Source organism: Nyctereutes procyonoides, unplaced genomic scaffold (genome assembly GCF_905146905.1).
Source record: "Nyctereutes procyonoides isolate TBG_1078 unplaced genomic scaffold, NYPRO_anot_genome, whole genome shotgun sequence".
In the NCBI taxonomy this organism is placed as follows: domain Eukaryota; kingdom Metazoa; phylum Chordata; class Mammalia; order Carnivora; family Canidae; genus Nyctereutes; species Nyctereutes procyonoides.
Window position 1 is genome coordinate 21,652,613 of NW_026575146.1, and position 15,669 is coordinate 21,668,281.

The 15,669-nt window shown below is 40.1% G+C and overlaps 1 protein-coding gene across 11 annotated transcripts in view; it reads left to right on the forward strand.

Annotated features, from left to right (window-relative positions):
* The window catches only part of AFDN (afadin, adherens junction formation factor), a 137,251-nt gene that overhangs the window by 24,576 nt on the left and 97,006 nt on the right, over positions 1-15,669 (forward strand). For all 11 annotated transcript variants that reach the window (XM_055309919.1, XM_055309922.1, XM_055309923.1 and 8 more), the window contains exon 2: positions 12,995-13,190. In XM_055309919.1, the coding sequence (XP_055165894.1) occupies positions 12,995-13,190 (196 nt within the window). The remainder of the gene's footprint in view (positions 1-12,994; positions 13,191-15,669) is intronic.

Sequence of the window (15,669 nt, forward strand, 5' to 3'; positions counted from 1 at the left end):
CTGCCTCCATTTTCCTGTAGAATATCCCCATTCTGGACTTGCCTTTTTTTTGTTTCCAGAGATGGTGGTGGTATTTGACTTGTTTCCATAGCTTTAAGGCCACTGTGGCTTCAGATCCAACTATTTGAGAAGAATGCTTGGGTTGGGAGTGATGTCTGGCCTGTGGCAGCACATGGATGCACAGCAGGAGGGACTCTGCAGCCAGGACAGTGGTGCAGGTTTTATCCTCCTGGATCTCTGCCCAGTCAAGTAGGGGTTACAAAGTAGTGGCTTTCTAATTCTATCATTTCTGTCCCATTGAGTGACTGGCATTTTTCTTTAAAAAAAAAAATACAAACGCATTTTCTGCATCTAAGTTAAGGAAAGCAGAGTTGCTGAGTTCTTTTATTTTCATTGCTTATTGTCAGGCCAAGGAGTTGGTGCCCTAGTTACTTGCAGTGCTGACAGTGATTATGATTTTGTTTTTGGCTTGCTTGGTTTTCTTTACTGTCATGGATGTGAGGATTTTTTTCCCCACTTTTTAAAAAATAAGCTTTTTATTTAAATTCCAGCGTAGTTAACATACGGTGTTACATTAGTTCCAGGTATGCAGTGTAGTGATTGAGCAATTCTATACATACTCAGTACCCCATCAGGGTAATCGCACTCTTTTTTTTTTTTTTTTTTAAAGATTTTATGATTTTCTTTTTAAAAGTAATCTCTACATCCAGTATGGGGCTTGAACTCACAACCTGGAGACCAAGAGGCATGTACTCTCGGGACTGAGCCAGCAGGCACCCCTTGAAAAATGTCCTTTTTAATCCCTATCCCCAATTTCCCCCATCTCCCCTCCTCCTCTCTGGTCACCATCAGTTCTCTAGAGTTAAAGGTTTTGATTTGTTTCTCTCTCTCTTCCTTTGCTTGTTATCTTAAATTCCACATACTAGTGACATCATATAGTATCTATCTTTTCTCTGACTTACCTTGCTTAGCATTATACTCTGTAGCTCCATCCATGTCGTTGCAAATGGCAAGAATTCATTCTTTATAATGGCCGAAAAATACTCTGTTGTGCGTGCATGTACCACTTCTTTCTCATCCACCCATCAGGATGGATACCTGGGCTGCTTCCGTGGTTTGCCTGCTGTACTCATCATGCTCGTGAGGACTTGTTTGTGTTTCTGTCACTGCAGTCATTATTGTTGCTGGCATTCAGATTTCCCCACATTTGGCCAGGTGCACTTGTTGTTTGACTGGGAAGTTCTTTTGAATGAACTAGTTAATTTTTGAGAACTCCCTTTTTTTTGGCATATCAAGATGTACCAAACTCCTTTTGTCCATTTTCTGACTTACACTTGGATTCAGCCATTTCTCCAAGGAGCCTTGACTCCTTTTAGTGGTGAGTCATATTTAGAGCTCATCGTCTAGGTGCTACAGATGCTTACTTTTTACAGCTTGTCTTTTGCTTCAAGGCCTTTGCAAGGGAAAAAGCTAGGAAATATTTTGTGTGTGTGTGTGTGTGTGTGTGGTGTGTGTGAGAAAAGTCCTTGAATTTCTTCTGATGCTTCCAATTCAGATTTGACCTTACAGGGTTTTTATTTAATTACTTTGATTTTTAAAAATTTTAATCTCCTTTCTCTTAAATTGAAGATCTTTTTTTATAATTAAATTAACACAATTACTTGTGTGCTTTATCTTGTCATACAGTTCCTGTATTTTACATTATAATGCCAGTATTACTAACAGTAGGACTTCTGAATGAAGATGAATATTTCAATGTGAGATACTTGTCCTTAGAGTCTGGGGATGTAAAGTCAAAATACTATTCTCTAACATCACTTGAAAAAAAATAATTTCTTCTGTATGGTAATATAACCAACCTGATATATTGTTAGACATTAATTTCAATTTATTTGAAGTTTTTAGGTATTATTTTGTGTGAAAATTTAATTTTTATTATTTAAAATAATCCCAGGGTTTCAAAGTTGAAACTGTTTAATCACTTGCATTTGGAAAGGCTTTGCTTCCATGTTATTACATTTTGGTATATCCACTCAAGGAAAGATTCCTTTTGCATATGTGATCAAGTACATTTGTGTGTGTGTGTGTGTGCGTTTCCTACCCTTTCATGTAAAAGATGCCTGTTGTGCATAGTGTCACACTCCTCACTTTTTTCCAGCTGACTGTATCTTGTGCATCATGCTGCATCACAGGGTAAAAGCTTTTCCTCATTCCTGCCAGTAGCAGCATTTTATTCTATTATCTGAACGTACCAGAGTTTATTCTGCTCATGCCCTTTGCTGGATCATTTCTACACTTGTGCTGTTTTTGACTGTGCTATAGTGAGTCATTTTGCATAAAGCATTTCACATTCGCATCTCTGGGTAGATCCACAAAAGTCAGATTGCTCTGTCAAAATGTACATGTGTATCTAATTTTGCCAAATATTGCCAAATTCTCCTTGGGTATGTACTTTTCTTTGGCACTATTCAAACTGGGTATGTACTTTTTTTTTTTTGGCACTATTCAAACTAGAGTGTTGTTAGAATTTCAGATTTTTACCACTGTGATTGTTGAGAAATGGGATTTTACTGTTATCTGTATTTGAAGTCATTTTATCATTGATGAGATTGTTCATCCTTTTTTTATACTCGAGTCCTATTTACCTCTTTTCTGAGCTGTCTGTTGAGCTTCATGAGGTTCTTTGGCCCCCTTTTCAGTGAGTTATTGGTGTTTTTCTTCTCAAATTTTAGGAACTCTATTATTATTTATTTATTTATGGGGGGGGTGGCACAGGGAATGGTTTATTCTTACAGCCAAACAAAGGATGAGGCCCACAGTTTGGTGGCAGCAGAGGTGGCCACTGGCCATGGAGCAGCCATGGGGTATCATTAGTGGTGGCAGCTGGTTCCTGAGTGGAGCTGGCAGCCTTAGGCCCACTGGCTCCCGTTCCTCCGTGGCTGGTGCTTCACCAGGGCTGGGGTAGGGGTGGGCTGGGAGGGAAGGGGCATTGGATTGGTCCAGCAGGAATTCTCATCCAGGAGCCATTCATCACCAGGCAGGAGGTTCTCGCCGGTGTGGGCACCACAGCCCTGGATGTGCCGGGGCGTCTGGACTTAGCTGCGAACCCTCAGGGACAGCGTCAGAGGTCAGTGGTCCGGGCAGCCCCTGCTGGGTGGCAACCGGAGGGGGGCTTGCTCTGGCCTTGCTGGCCCCTGCAGCAGCCAATGTGCGGAGTGTGGTCGGCTCGGCCCACCTCCCAGTGAGGCCCTCTGTGCTCTGGTAGCAGCTCAGCAGGCAAGGTGCTCACAACCTGGCTGCTCAGCTTGATCCTTGGTCCTCTGGGCCCTTTCCGTGGAAGCCCTGCATCAGGGATGTCTTCCCCATTGAACTTCTTGAGGGGATGTTTGTTTGCCAGCACGATCCAGGCTGAGCATGAGTGCTCGCAGCTCCCACTCTTTCTATTCATTTCAGAATATGGTCAGAAGCCCCATGGTCCCAGTAACCACCTAGGAACTCTTTCTGTATTAGAGAGATTGTATTTCTTTTCTGTTTTTTCCCCTGGTGTGTCACTTGTCTTTACACTTGTGCTTTTTTTTTCTCCAAATGGAAATTTATATAGTAGGATTTGTTCATGTTGTTTATGTGCTCTGCGATCTACATTTATATTTTAGGATATAATTTTTAAAATATAGATTTCCATAAAGACGTTTATTACACAATAAAAACTTCAGAAGCAGCATGTGACCTGAATGTGTGGACACTGTGGAAAGGTGAACTTTGAAACTATTCATAGAAATGTTCTCCATAGCTGTGGCCAGACTGCAGGGGAAACTGGCGTGGGGTTAGGGAAGCTGTGTAATCCTGTTCAAAGGAACCATCATGGCTCAGTGGATAAAACGAGGGCATTTCGTGTGTGCTCATGTCTGAGAGAGAGAGTAGGGTTACCAGGTTTGTAGATCAAGGAAGTGCATCAACCATAATGTATCTGAACTTCATCGAGGAATTCAGCAACTTCTTTCATCATATTCTTGAGTTTGTGACCTGGGTCTCAGTACAGTTAGATGAATGAGGAACTAGTGTACTCAAAGGCTGTTTAACAGATTAGCACCAAGCTGGAGAAATGTTATAGTTGGTAACTAACATGCAAATGACTCAAGAACTTAAATTTTACTGGAACCTCATGAGAATCAGCAATATTAGGTGGTAACTGAAAAGCTAATGTAACCTTAACTTGAATTAATTACAGGTGTCATGTTAGAACCTGTTAGCAGTATACTTAGAGTTGATCAGAACTACACATTCGGAGTTTTGTGATCAGTTCTGGAAACGGTGTCAGGCCGGGTGGATAGAACACAGATGTGTTTAAGAGGGAAGTGAGCAAAATAGTAAGTGAATTTGGAATTTTGTCACAGGAAAGAGAACAGTTGGAGGAACTAGAATTAGAATGCCATTCTGGAGAGGGACTAGACTTGCTCTAAATCCGCAGTTCTCCACAGGGACAGTTTTCTCTCCTGGAGGATCTATGCAAATGTCTAGAGAGGTTTTTTGGTTTTCGCAGCTTGGGTGGGTGCTGCTGGCATCTAGGCTGAAGAGGCCAGGGGTGTTCTCGGGCATCCCACAGTAAAGTGATCCCTTCTCAATGTCACAGTGCTGAGGCCAGAATACCCTTTCTCAGACTAAATTGCTTAACTGTCACCTGTAGTGAGATAAAGAATTGCATTTTACCTTGTAGCCTGGGGCATACTCAGGAAAAACTGGAATTAAAATTTCATGAGCCGGTACTTGCCCCGTTTCCTTACCCAGAGTGCATTGTACCCAGTAGAAATCTATTCTACTGTATACTGTTTGATTAATAAATGGGGAAAAATGGTCATTCATAAGCCACGGTTAAATATAGGCCTAAATAATACCAAAGGGTAAAGCTATAGGAGGTGAATTTTGCTTTTGTATAAAACCATACTTTCGTGCTATTGAGCTATACAAAGAATGTACTACATGGCCAGTGAGTTTGCCATCACTGGAGTTGTCATAGGGGCTTCTTAACTTGAGGTCCGTGAACGGACATGATGGGGTCTTTGAACATGGATGAGAAGATAATTACATCTTTATTTTTGGTAAATAAATATTTATTAAACCTCTAACTGTAATTATCATTTTCTTCACTTAGGAGTTTATGTTCATATCTACTCAGAATTGTGTGAATCTACTTATTTATTTAGTATGTTAATAAAGAAGCACTAATTTTTGCTAGGTAATGATTTTAAAAAAATATTTAAATAATTATGTTTTATTTATTTATTTTTAAAAGATTATATTTATTTATTCATGAGAGACACACAGAGGCAGAGACATAGGAGGCAGAGGGCGAAGCAGGCTCCATGCAGGGAGCCCGATGTGGGACTCGATCCCGGGACTCCCAAGATCATGCCCTGGGCCGAAGGCTGGTGCTAAACCGCTGAGCCACTCAGGCATCCCTAATAATTGTGTATTAATGTAATTGTTTCTTTGTAAAATCTTTTGTATTTTATTTGATCCATTTAAAATTTTGATTCTGAGAACAGGTTGATGGGCTTTATTAGACTTCCGAAGGATCTGTGGCAAAATTGATTAGGACTTCTGCACTAGATAGGTGGCTTTTAGGGTTGTTTTTGTATATCTCTTAGGCAAATATATTTAAATATTATAATAGAAATATAGACATAATCTTTGATCATAAATGTGACAATGGCTCTTTTGTCATATGGGTTTAATGTATTTTAATTGATCATCTTTCAAATCCCCAATATATGTGTGTGTGGTAGCTAGTCAAATAGAGACTTAAAAAAATTCTAAGAGTACCATGGGGGCAAACTTTCACTTTTTGATACCCCTCCCCAATGCTGATGTAGGAATTAGGTAGATTTCTGATTCCAGTAGAGTCTAGCAGCAGAACATGGTTTACCTTGCTGTGAAAGTAGACAGAGAGCTCACAAATGTTTAGCCACTGTGAGCAGATAGTTGTTTAGTAGACACTGTTGGCAGTTATAACTGAGGTACTTAAAATAATATGTTGGCTTATTGGTTTTCACAGTAGGTTGTGTTTTCTGGAGGAGAACGGTTTTATTTTTAATGTTCAAAGGTGTTTGTACCGGCTGGGATTTGTTAAGAGTCTGTAAAAGGGGATATATGTTTATGTTCTCTTTGTGGGCTGTGTGTGTGTGTTTTAGTCCAGAAAACTTGCTTTTCACCTGAAAGATGACTTTTCCCCCATTTCAATAAACTTTGTCTTAACTAGTGAACTAGCATCAAGATGTTAGAAGTAAAAGTAGTTGGCTTGCACTGAACAGCTGTACACTGTGATGTGTTAGAAATCATACCTTTCAGACAAAAAAATATTTGATGGAATAATTTTTTTATAAAAACCAAATACAGGGATCTCTGGGTGGCACAGCGGTTTGGTGCCTGCCTTTGGCCCAGGGCGCGATCCAGGAGACCCGGGATCGAATCCCACGTCGGGCTCCCGGTGCATGGAGCCTGCTTCTCCCTCTGCCTGTGTCTCTGCCTCTCTCTCTCTATCTATGTGTGACTATCATAAATAAATTTAAAAAAAAATAAAAAAATAAACCAAATACACATATGCAGGTATAAAGTCTTTTCCTGGATGACGATTGCTGGGTCAGGGAGTAGTTGCTCTCTTATAATCGGATGCCAGTTTACATTCCTACCCACAGAGTAACAGTGCCCTGTGGGAGTCCTTTTCTCACAGAGGAGAAAACAGCTTCTGGAATGTTGAGCTACCTCATGATAGAGATGGGAGTACAAGTGAAGAGAGGAATCTCTCTCTCTCTCTCTCTCTCTCTCCCTCTCTCTCTCTCTTTTAGATTTTATTTGCTTGAGAAAATGTGATAAGCAGACTTGGCCTCCCAAGTGGGGATCCCACTGCAGGGTTCAATCCAGGACCCTGAGGATGACCTGAGCCTAAGGCAGATGCTTCACTGCTTCACCGACTGAGCCACCCAGGCACCCAGAGAGGAAACTCTTAATCTTTACTCTATAGTTATCTGAAAGGTAGTTCAATATAAAACAAACCCATTTACTTAGATTTTAGAGAAACCTCTTAAGGTGCCATTTACAAGGTACTATAATATTGTTATTAGAAACAAAATAGGGGCTCCTGGCTGGCTCAGTGGGTAGAGCATGCAACCCTTGATCTCAGGGTTTTAAGTTAGAGCCCCACATTGGGTGTAGAGATTACTTAAAATCTTAAAAAAAAATAAAACAGACAAGCAAATTAAAAGGAGACTCTTAAATACAGAGAACAAACTGGTGGTTGCAGGGAAGGGGGTGGGTGGGTGAACAAGTGAAGGTAAGAAAGGTGAGAAAGGTGAAGAAATCTATGGAATTGTCGAATCCTTGAATTATACACCTGAAACTAAATAGCACTGTGTGTTGATGATGCTTGATAATAAATATATAATTTCTTAAAAAAGAACCATGGGGTTTCTTAGGAGCTCCCCACCCATAGGAATGGGGAGCAGGTGGGAAGGGTAGGGAAAGGACCCCTTGGTAATGAGTGCCATGGGAAGATTAAGTGTGAGCCTGAGGAGGACATTGTACAGTTATGTACCTAAGCTTGCCAGGGTATTATTTCTCCTGTGAAAGTTTTAGATAATGAAATGCATATTATTTTAAAGAGTATCCTTGAAGTACTAGTGTTTAAGAAATAGTCTTTATACAAGTAAGATTCCAAAAGCCCATATTCAAGTATTTTTTTCCATTTTCTACCTAAACTATTAACAAATGACTGTTGTCCATTTGATTTATGTACTAATAACGTGTGTGTGTCTTTAGAGGCATAGCTGTATTTTTTCTTAACGTTTTGCACCTATTTTTGGAGGCACGAGCATTAGAAATAAATTGTTTGTGTGATAAAGTGGTGTGCTCTGTCCACAGCCCTTTTTGCCATGGGGAGTTGGACGATTACCTGTTACAGTTGGTGTTGCTTTGCTGCAGGCTAGGGAATGGCTTCACATAAATGCTGGACATGAGGAGAAGAAAAATGGATTAGTATGGTCGACCTATTTAGCTTTAGAACAAATGGTTCTGAGCAGCGTGAGCAAAAAGGAGATTTGAGGTTGCACTGGTGAGTTTTTACTGGTTTGGAGAGGGCTGATTATCAGTTTTATTAATAAGATACTGATAAAATATTTAAAAATGAATTTCCACCTTTAATCCTTTGTTCTTTGCATTGGCTCTTCAGTAATTTATAATACAGCCTTCTGTGGTTTGGGTTTTTTGTTGTTGTTTTGGGTCTATTACATTCTTTCTGGTAAGTATTAACATAATTTTGTTTTGGAGTTGTCATTAAATCCATCCCAAGTAGTGTTCCATTTCTTTTGTTACAATCCTTGTGATGATATTTCTCAGGGAGAAGTTTATGTAAAGGTGAATATATACCTTTAGGAAAGAAAGAAACTTGTTTTCCTGTCAGGAGGCATAACCCTTAAGAGAAGGAAACAGGTGCCTCTCACTCAGGTTATTGCCCTTGGCACATGGAGCAGGACTGTGCTGATTACAGAGGTTTCAGGCAGTTAGAGCTGGCTTCCCTGCTCCTGGTCCTGAAAATAGGCTGCTAGCAAGTAGGTACTTCATTTCGATACTGGAGGACATTGCAGCAGTGTTTTTTCATTTAAATACTATTATCTCTTGGATATCTGTATAAGGACTTTTTTACGGAAACATTGGTCTTTGTAAAATTATAATTGTATTGGCTGCAACGAACACTATCAGCATATTAGCCCTATTATTGGAACTTCACGGCCACTTATTACAGATTTAAAGTTTTGTTCCAGAGTTCTTATCAGTTGAGAACAGACAAACCACAGCTGAAAGAATTGGATATGGTTATTGGAAGTTTTGACTCAAATTTGTTTTTATTTTTATGTGGGAAGCATTATATCAGAGACTGTGGGAGGGCCTAGAACAATGAATAAGAGGCTCCCTCAGGAAAGCTGCCGTCTAGCGGGAGCTCTGATTGCTAGTTCTTTATATAGTTTACTCTTCAAAACAAGCTTATTTTCATTTTATAATTAAGGAAATTGGAGCTCACATGTGTGTGAGAGAGCTCCCTCAGGGATAAATGCCAGCTTACCTCTGCCGTGCTGCAAATGCCAGGTGTCTGCCCCGTGCACCGACCGGGCAGGCTGGCAGGTCGCAGGCTGAGACGGGAGTGAAGCAGGTGCTGCTCAGGGTCCGAGCCTGGCCTCCGATGCCAAAGTGAGCTTTAGTAATACTCGGATCCAGATGCCACCACTGTCTAGGCAGTGACTGCAGCAAGTCGTTGACACCACTGCGTGCAGAATTCTTTATCTTCACTGTTTCTTCTGGGATGACTCTTGTACCTGTTGTAAAGAAAAGGAAGGAAGTCATCCCAGACTTTTCTAGATGAGGAAGTGACTTGAAGGGGCTGCAGAGCATGGTGATTTAACACTTGAGGTTTCAAGGGACAGCTAATGCTGGCTGCATCTGGGTCCTGCTCCTCGGCGGGCTGTGTGATTGTAGTTAAATCAGACTTAATACTAACTCTATGGACCTTCTTTAACCCTTTGTGAGGTAGGAATGATAATAGTACTTATTTCATGTTTGAGGAATTAAATGCTGAACTTTTAGTATCTGGCACATAGTAGCCTTTAATACATGTTGGCTGTTAATATTGTTTGTAGGGTCATCACGCACAGAATTTTTAGGTTCACAACTTGATCTTATCAGTCTTCTCAGGTCTGATAAAATTCTGTGGATTGGGGCACCTGGGTGGCTCAGTGGTTGAGCCTCTCTGCCTTTGCCTCAGGTCGTGATCCTGGGGTTCTGGGATCAAGTCCTTGCATTGGGCTCCCAGTAGGGAGCCTGCTTTTCCCTCTGCCTATGTCTCTGCCCCTCTCTCAGTGTCTCTCATGAATAAATAAATAAAATCTTAAAAAAAAATATTCTGTGGACTTAGTCATGCAGGCCAAAACTTATATTTGGCTGAATAAACACAATGCTAGTTTATTACGGTATTATTCTAGTAATAGGTATACTCAGGTATTCTGTGTGGTATTGAGGTAACCAAACTAAGTTAATATTTATTAACATTTATCTAGTGCAAATGAAATCAAAGGTAATTTTAATAGTCTACTTTGTTGAGGCTTGGTGTAGAACCTGGAGATTTGTTTCTTTAAAAACATCAACAGAGATATTGTTAGTTCTCTGTAGACACAAGAGCTGTTGCTTGCTGGATCTCTACCCTTGGGTTTACTCATTTTTTTTCTTTTTACCTCGGCATTTTATGTGAGATCAGTAGCTGAACCACATTAATAATGGGGATTTTGTGTATTGAGCTTCTTCTTACAAACGGTAGTCATCTCTGTGTAAGGGAATTTCATGAGGGCGGTTGAGGGATCTCCCCCTTCCCATGCTTGCCTTAACCACATTCATTCACGATCACTTCCTTTGTGTTCTTGCCAAGTTGGGCATTCCCTCCCAGATCTTTGATTTCTGGTCATTTGGAGGTATTTGTGGACAGTCATCAGAGAAAGTGGTACGTTTGTGTCTTTGGAATCCATAGGCACATCTAACTTTTATTCTTGTCACAAATGATGTGAAACTACTCTTAGCAAAATGATCGAGTGGGAGGTTAATTTGCCTTTTTGGTTTAACTTCCATAAAGCATGAGCCATGGGAGGAGCCAGGGTAGTTTTGCCAATTAACATTTGAGACTGTAAGGTGTAATCTAAAGATGATTTCAGAGCGTGGTGATGATGAAAGTATCAGAGCCTGGGATGAAACTATGACTCCCATAATAAACACTTAAATGTATGTAACTAAACATATAGAGTAGTTCCTGTTTCCTACGGTAGCCTGAGGAGGTGGTGGATAGAGAGAGCACCCCCTGAGGTGGGAGCATAGAAGGAAAGGAAAGTAAGTGGTTGCTGCCTAGTAGCTATTATTAATATTCACTAGTGCTTACATGCACATTTACAGCTGAGGAGCATCTTTCATGTGCATTGTTACTTTATGGAGCGTTGGGGGTTGCCAGACTAATACTGGAGATAAACGTTTAAAAAGGATGTTGTTTAACTTTGTTTGCTGCTTGACCTAGGCTGAACAAGAGACAGCTTATATAGTTTTGAGAGAGCAGAGCAGGACTACTAATATGCTCCCATTCTGCTAACTCAAAGCTTTTTTCACTCACCCCCATAATCAATGGTCCTACTTCAACCCAAGATCTGTGACTCAATGGTATTTTTTTTTAATATTTTATTTATTCATGGGGGGGGGAGAGAGAGAGAGGGAGAGAGAGAGAGAGAGAGAGAGAGAGAGGGGCAGAGACACAGGCAGAGGGAGAAGCAGGCTGCATGCAGGGAGCCTGATGCGGGACTCCATCCCAGGTCTCCAGGATGACACCCTGGGCTGCAGGCGGTGCTAAACCGCTACACCACCGGGGCTGCCCTCGATGGTATTTTTTAATACACATGCTCACGTACTCTGTATTTTCCGTGGGGCAATGGGAAATGGGTAGGACAGACTGCCTAGTGGTGGTAGAAGCTTTGAGCAAACACAGTAAAGCTTTGGGGCTAGAAATGTCTTGTCTCATTTTCTATTTTAATTTTATATAGCTTATGCAGTTACCCAAATTCTAATATCCCATAACTATTATAATTATTAGGTTATAATTGTTAGCGAAGACTAAACAAATAGATTGGGAAGAAAAGATTAGATTCTTTAATAGATTAGAGAAAAGCTTATCTGTGATGGCCTTTGAGCCCATAGAGAAAAAGCCATCATCTGGAGTAAAGCTAAGGACTGACATTTTCTCACTTAACTTTTAACACAAATTTGGATGGATTCTAGGTGTATATTGAAGATGGAATAGATTTGATGTGCTAGCATGGAGGGTGAGAAGAGGGGAGAACCGATGAGCCAGTGGCCTTTGGTAGTGCTAGGGGCAGTGAGGGTGGCCAAGTAGTTAGAAATGCTCCTGGGAATCTCGAGAGCTGTGCTTTTTTGTGTTCTGGGAAGTAAGAGGGTACAAAGGAGCTCCCGACCTTTCCCCCTGACACCCCAAGGGAAGGTGTAACCCACCAAACAAGAACCAGGTTCTCTCTGATGCAGTGGTTCATCCTGTGGAATATGGACCACTGAGTTATGGTTGTAGCAGAAGGCCTGGAAGCTCATGCAACTTTCACCCTACTGACTGCATTCTGATAATGAAACAGGGACACAAGGAAATAACAGGAAAGAGCGTCCCATAGTTTCATGGGCTTCAGTCTGTCTTTGCTTGTAAGACCATTGTATTTTTCTGTAGAAATAAGGCTGTGAGAAAAGTCTAAGTTGTGTTCATTGATTTTGGGCAAGTAGTTCATATTAAAATCAGCTACCATTATATTCTGCAAAAGTTAAGAGTTTCCATTTATTCACATTCATGATAGATCTGGGCTAATGCTGGCCCTGTGGTTCTAGAGTAGTCTCTTCATTGAGGCTTTATGATCTCAGGGCTGGGTAGGACCTCAGGGACCTGTAGGTGTGGACTTTGGGGACCAGTGGGTCTGGGTTTTAACTCTGGATTTGCCACATAACTACCTGAGCGACGTACTTAAACTTTGTGATTTAATGACCAAATCTTGAAAATAGGATTTAGTAATAAATCTACTTAACTGGGCCATTATGAGTACATAGTAAAATTTAGCATGTCAAGGTGTGCCTGGTACTTGCTGGAGACTCATTAAAATTAGCTGTTACTAACATCAGCTACTCTGCAGCCATTGTCTTGGATGTGAGATGAGTAAGGCAAAAGCTATAAATAATTTGTCCCCAGTCACATAATTAAATTTGAGGACTCAAAAGCCATGTCTCTCAGTTTCCATCTCAGATGTTTATGGTAATGAAACATTTTTTTAAAGTGATCGATAGCTCTTTTTCATTTATTATTGTTGTAATAAGTGAATCTTTTTAGAATGTTATTTTTCCAAAAATCTGTCTTTTTGTTTTCTTTTAGGATTTGGAGTTCCATGGAGTGATGAGATTTTATTTTCAAGATAAAGCTGCTGGAAACTTTGCAACAAAATGTATTCGGGTCTCTAGTACTGCCACCACTCAAGATGTGATCGAGACACTGGCAGAGAAATTCCGGCCTGACATGCGGATGCTGTCGTCCCCCAAGTACTCCCTCTACGAAGTGCACGTCAGTGGAGGTCCGTGCGTCCCCACTTGTGTAGATAGCTCCCAAAACGCCCATTTGTCCAGAGGGCAGTGCAGTGATAGCACTGCTCTCCCGAGGGTCCTTCTCTTTTTAGAAGGGCTGGGGGGCACATGGCAGGCGGGCAGAGCATTTGCGGGTCTGGGAAGTGTTCTTGTGAGATCCCAGCACATACGCTGTGGGAAGTTAGAATGAATAATGTCAGTTTTACACAGTTTGGTTTCTTCAGCAAGAAGGTGGTGACATTTCTTCGTTAAAATTAGCCAACAGACCTAGGTGTCGTGTACACACTGCTGAGGCATACGGTATGCCACTTGCTTTGGGAAGAATAGTTCACATAACTTTTATATGTAGATTGTGATGTTACAATTAACTTTAACCCAGTTAAATACTATGTCATCAGTCTTAAAAAACGCGTATTTTTTAATGTGAGACAGTATGTTTTTATTATTCTTTGGGAATAATTAGGGGAGGAAACTGTCTTATGTAGTTAGTAATTTTTACTTGTTTTTAATGTTTGAAATTTCTGAAAATATCCTGTGGATCTATGTCAAATAGCAATTCTAAGTTGGACTGACTAGAAATGTAGACATTTGTAAGATTTTTTTTCATGAGTGCGTTGGATATACCAAGTCACCTATAAAAAAATACAAATCTCAATTAATGAAGCAAATAAAGGATTATATTAACAGCCCAAACCAAATTTTAATACCTGTTCAATTCCATCCCCAAATCCTTTTTGAACATAAGTTATTTATTTGTCTTGACTTCATAATTACAGCTTTCCGTGTAGATTTGAAATTGGGTGAACAGTTTTGTACTGTTTGGAATCTGTATATGACCACACATCATTTTCCCTGCTAGAATATGAGATGGGCCACACTCGTTATTACTGCTAACGTCATGAGGGTATCCCACTACATCGATAATACAAAAACTAGATTTGACAACAGAGGATACACTCTGGATAGTTTTTCTGAAGTTGAGTTTTTCCTTTACCTCAAAATCAGTATAACCAGGTTATCAAGAATAAAATGTTCTTCACACCTTTTTGAGTTTTCACTTTTCGATCATTTGAAAACCACCAAATGAAGATTGGAATTTGAGATCTGAAAGTGGAATGATATTGGTATTTTTAAAAGAAAAGTTTTCTTTTAATTTCCTTAAATTAAAAAGTAAAACGTATTACTTGTAAGGAGGTGAAAATACAATAAAGGTGTGCAGAGAAAAGGGAGGAGGGCTTGCTCACAACCCTGAACTGAGTGGCTAGGACCGTCCGGCTCTGTCTGTGCTTAGCAGAGTGGCTTCCACAAGGACCATCCTCCGTGTACAAGGACACATGAACAAGGGTCATGAAGCCCTCAGGGTGTCACCTCTGGGCCAGCGGACATACTTAACAGTTCATGTTACTGAGTAGTTCGATTCAGACAAGTTAGTAAGTGTTTATGCGCTAACAACATGATAGATGTTTGACAAAATAGTATACATAAAAGGAAAGGAAAACTAACATTTTCATCCCTGATGGGTTTGTGTGCCTCTTGGGCCCTGCCCAGCTCCTAGATTAGAGATGGGGCCCTCGCTTCCTATCTGTGAGTTTAGGGGCGGTGCTGCTTGTTTTGTACAGCACCATGGAAATCTCAGGTTGACACTGATGTGATAAAGGCAGAAGGGGTGGTGCAGTCTGGTGTGGACTAGGGGCTTCCTGGAGCTAGCAGTTCCTGTGGCTTCTGCCAGAGGTAACTTGTTTCCCTGAAAATTTAAAGTGCTTCTCAGTGAGTGTTCAGGGACCTCAGCACGTGCTTGTAGAGCTTTGCTCTGGTGGGCTGAATCCCAGGCCCCAACCCACATTTCCACCACCAGGGAAACTCCACTCTTGTCCTTTCTGTATATTAGGATCCTTTGTGTGAAATCAATTGGGAAAATAAAAAGGAGTCTGCTGTTAAAAAAAAAAAAAATATATATATATATATATATATATATATATATATATATATACACACACACACACACACATATATATGTATATATGTTTATATGAACCACTAAGGCAGAAAGATAACTTAAATTTATAAAGTTTTGTAGGACCTTGACTGTATTTATATTTTAATAGTTAGGCTCACATGCTTTAGAATAGCTACCTCACCCTTGTTTTTATTTTACTTTCATAATTTAAACTTTGTTATTCTTAAAATTAGTTCTCTAAAAAATATACTATAACGGATTTCAATCTAGTACAAATTTTGCAACAACAAGAACTTGGTAATTTTGGTTTGTAGCAGGAATTTCAGATTTCTTCATTCAGTCCTTAACTTATTGCTCTAATTTTCATTTCTCATATTTTCAGTTCATAAAATAATAAATTAGAATTTGTTATTCCTATATACTTAAAATTAACATTACTGTTTATATATTTACTGAAAGCCTGTGTAAGTTTATCTTTTGTTTATCTTTTAAATTTATCCTGTTAACTCCTG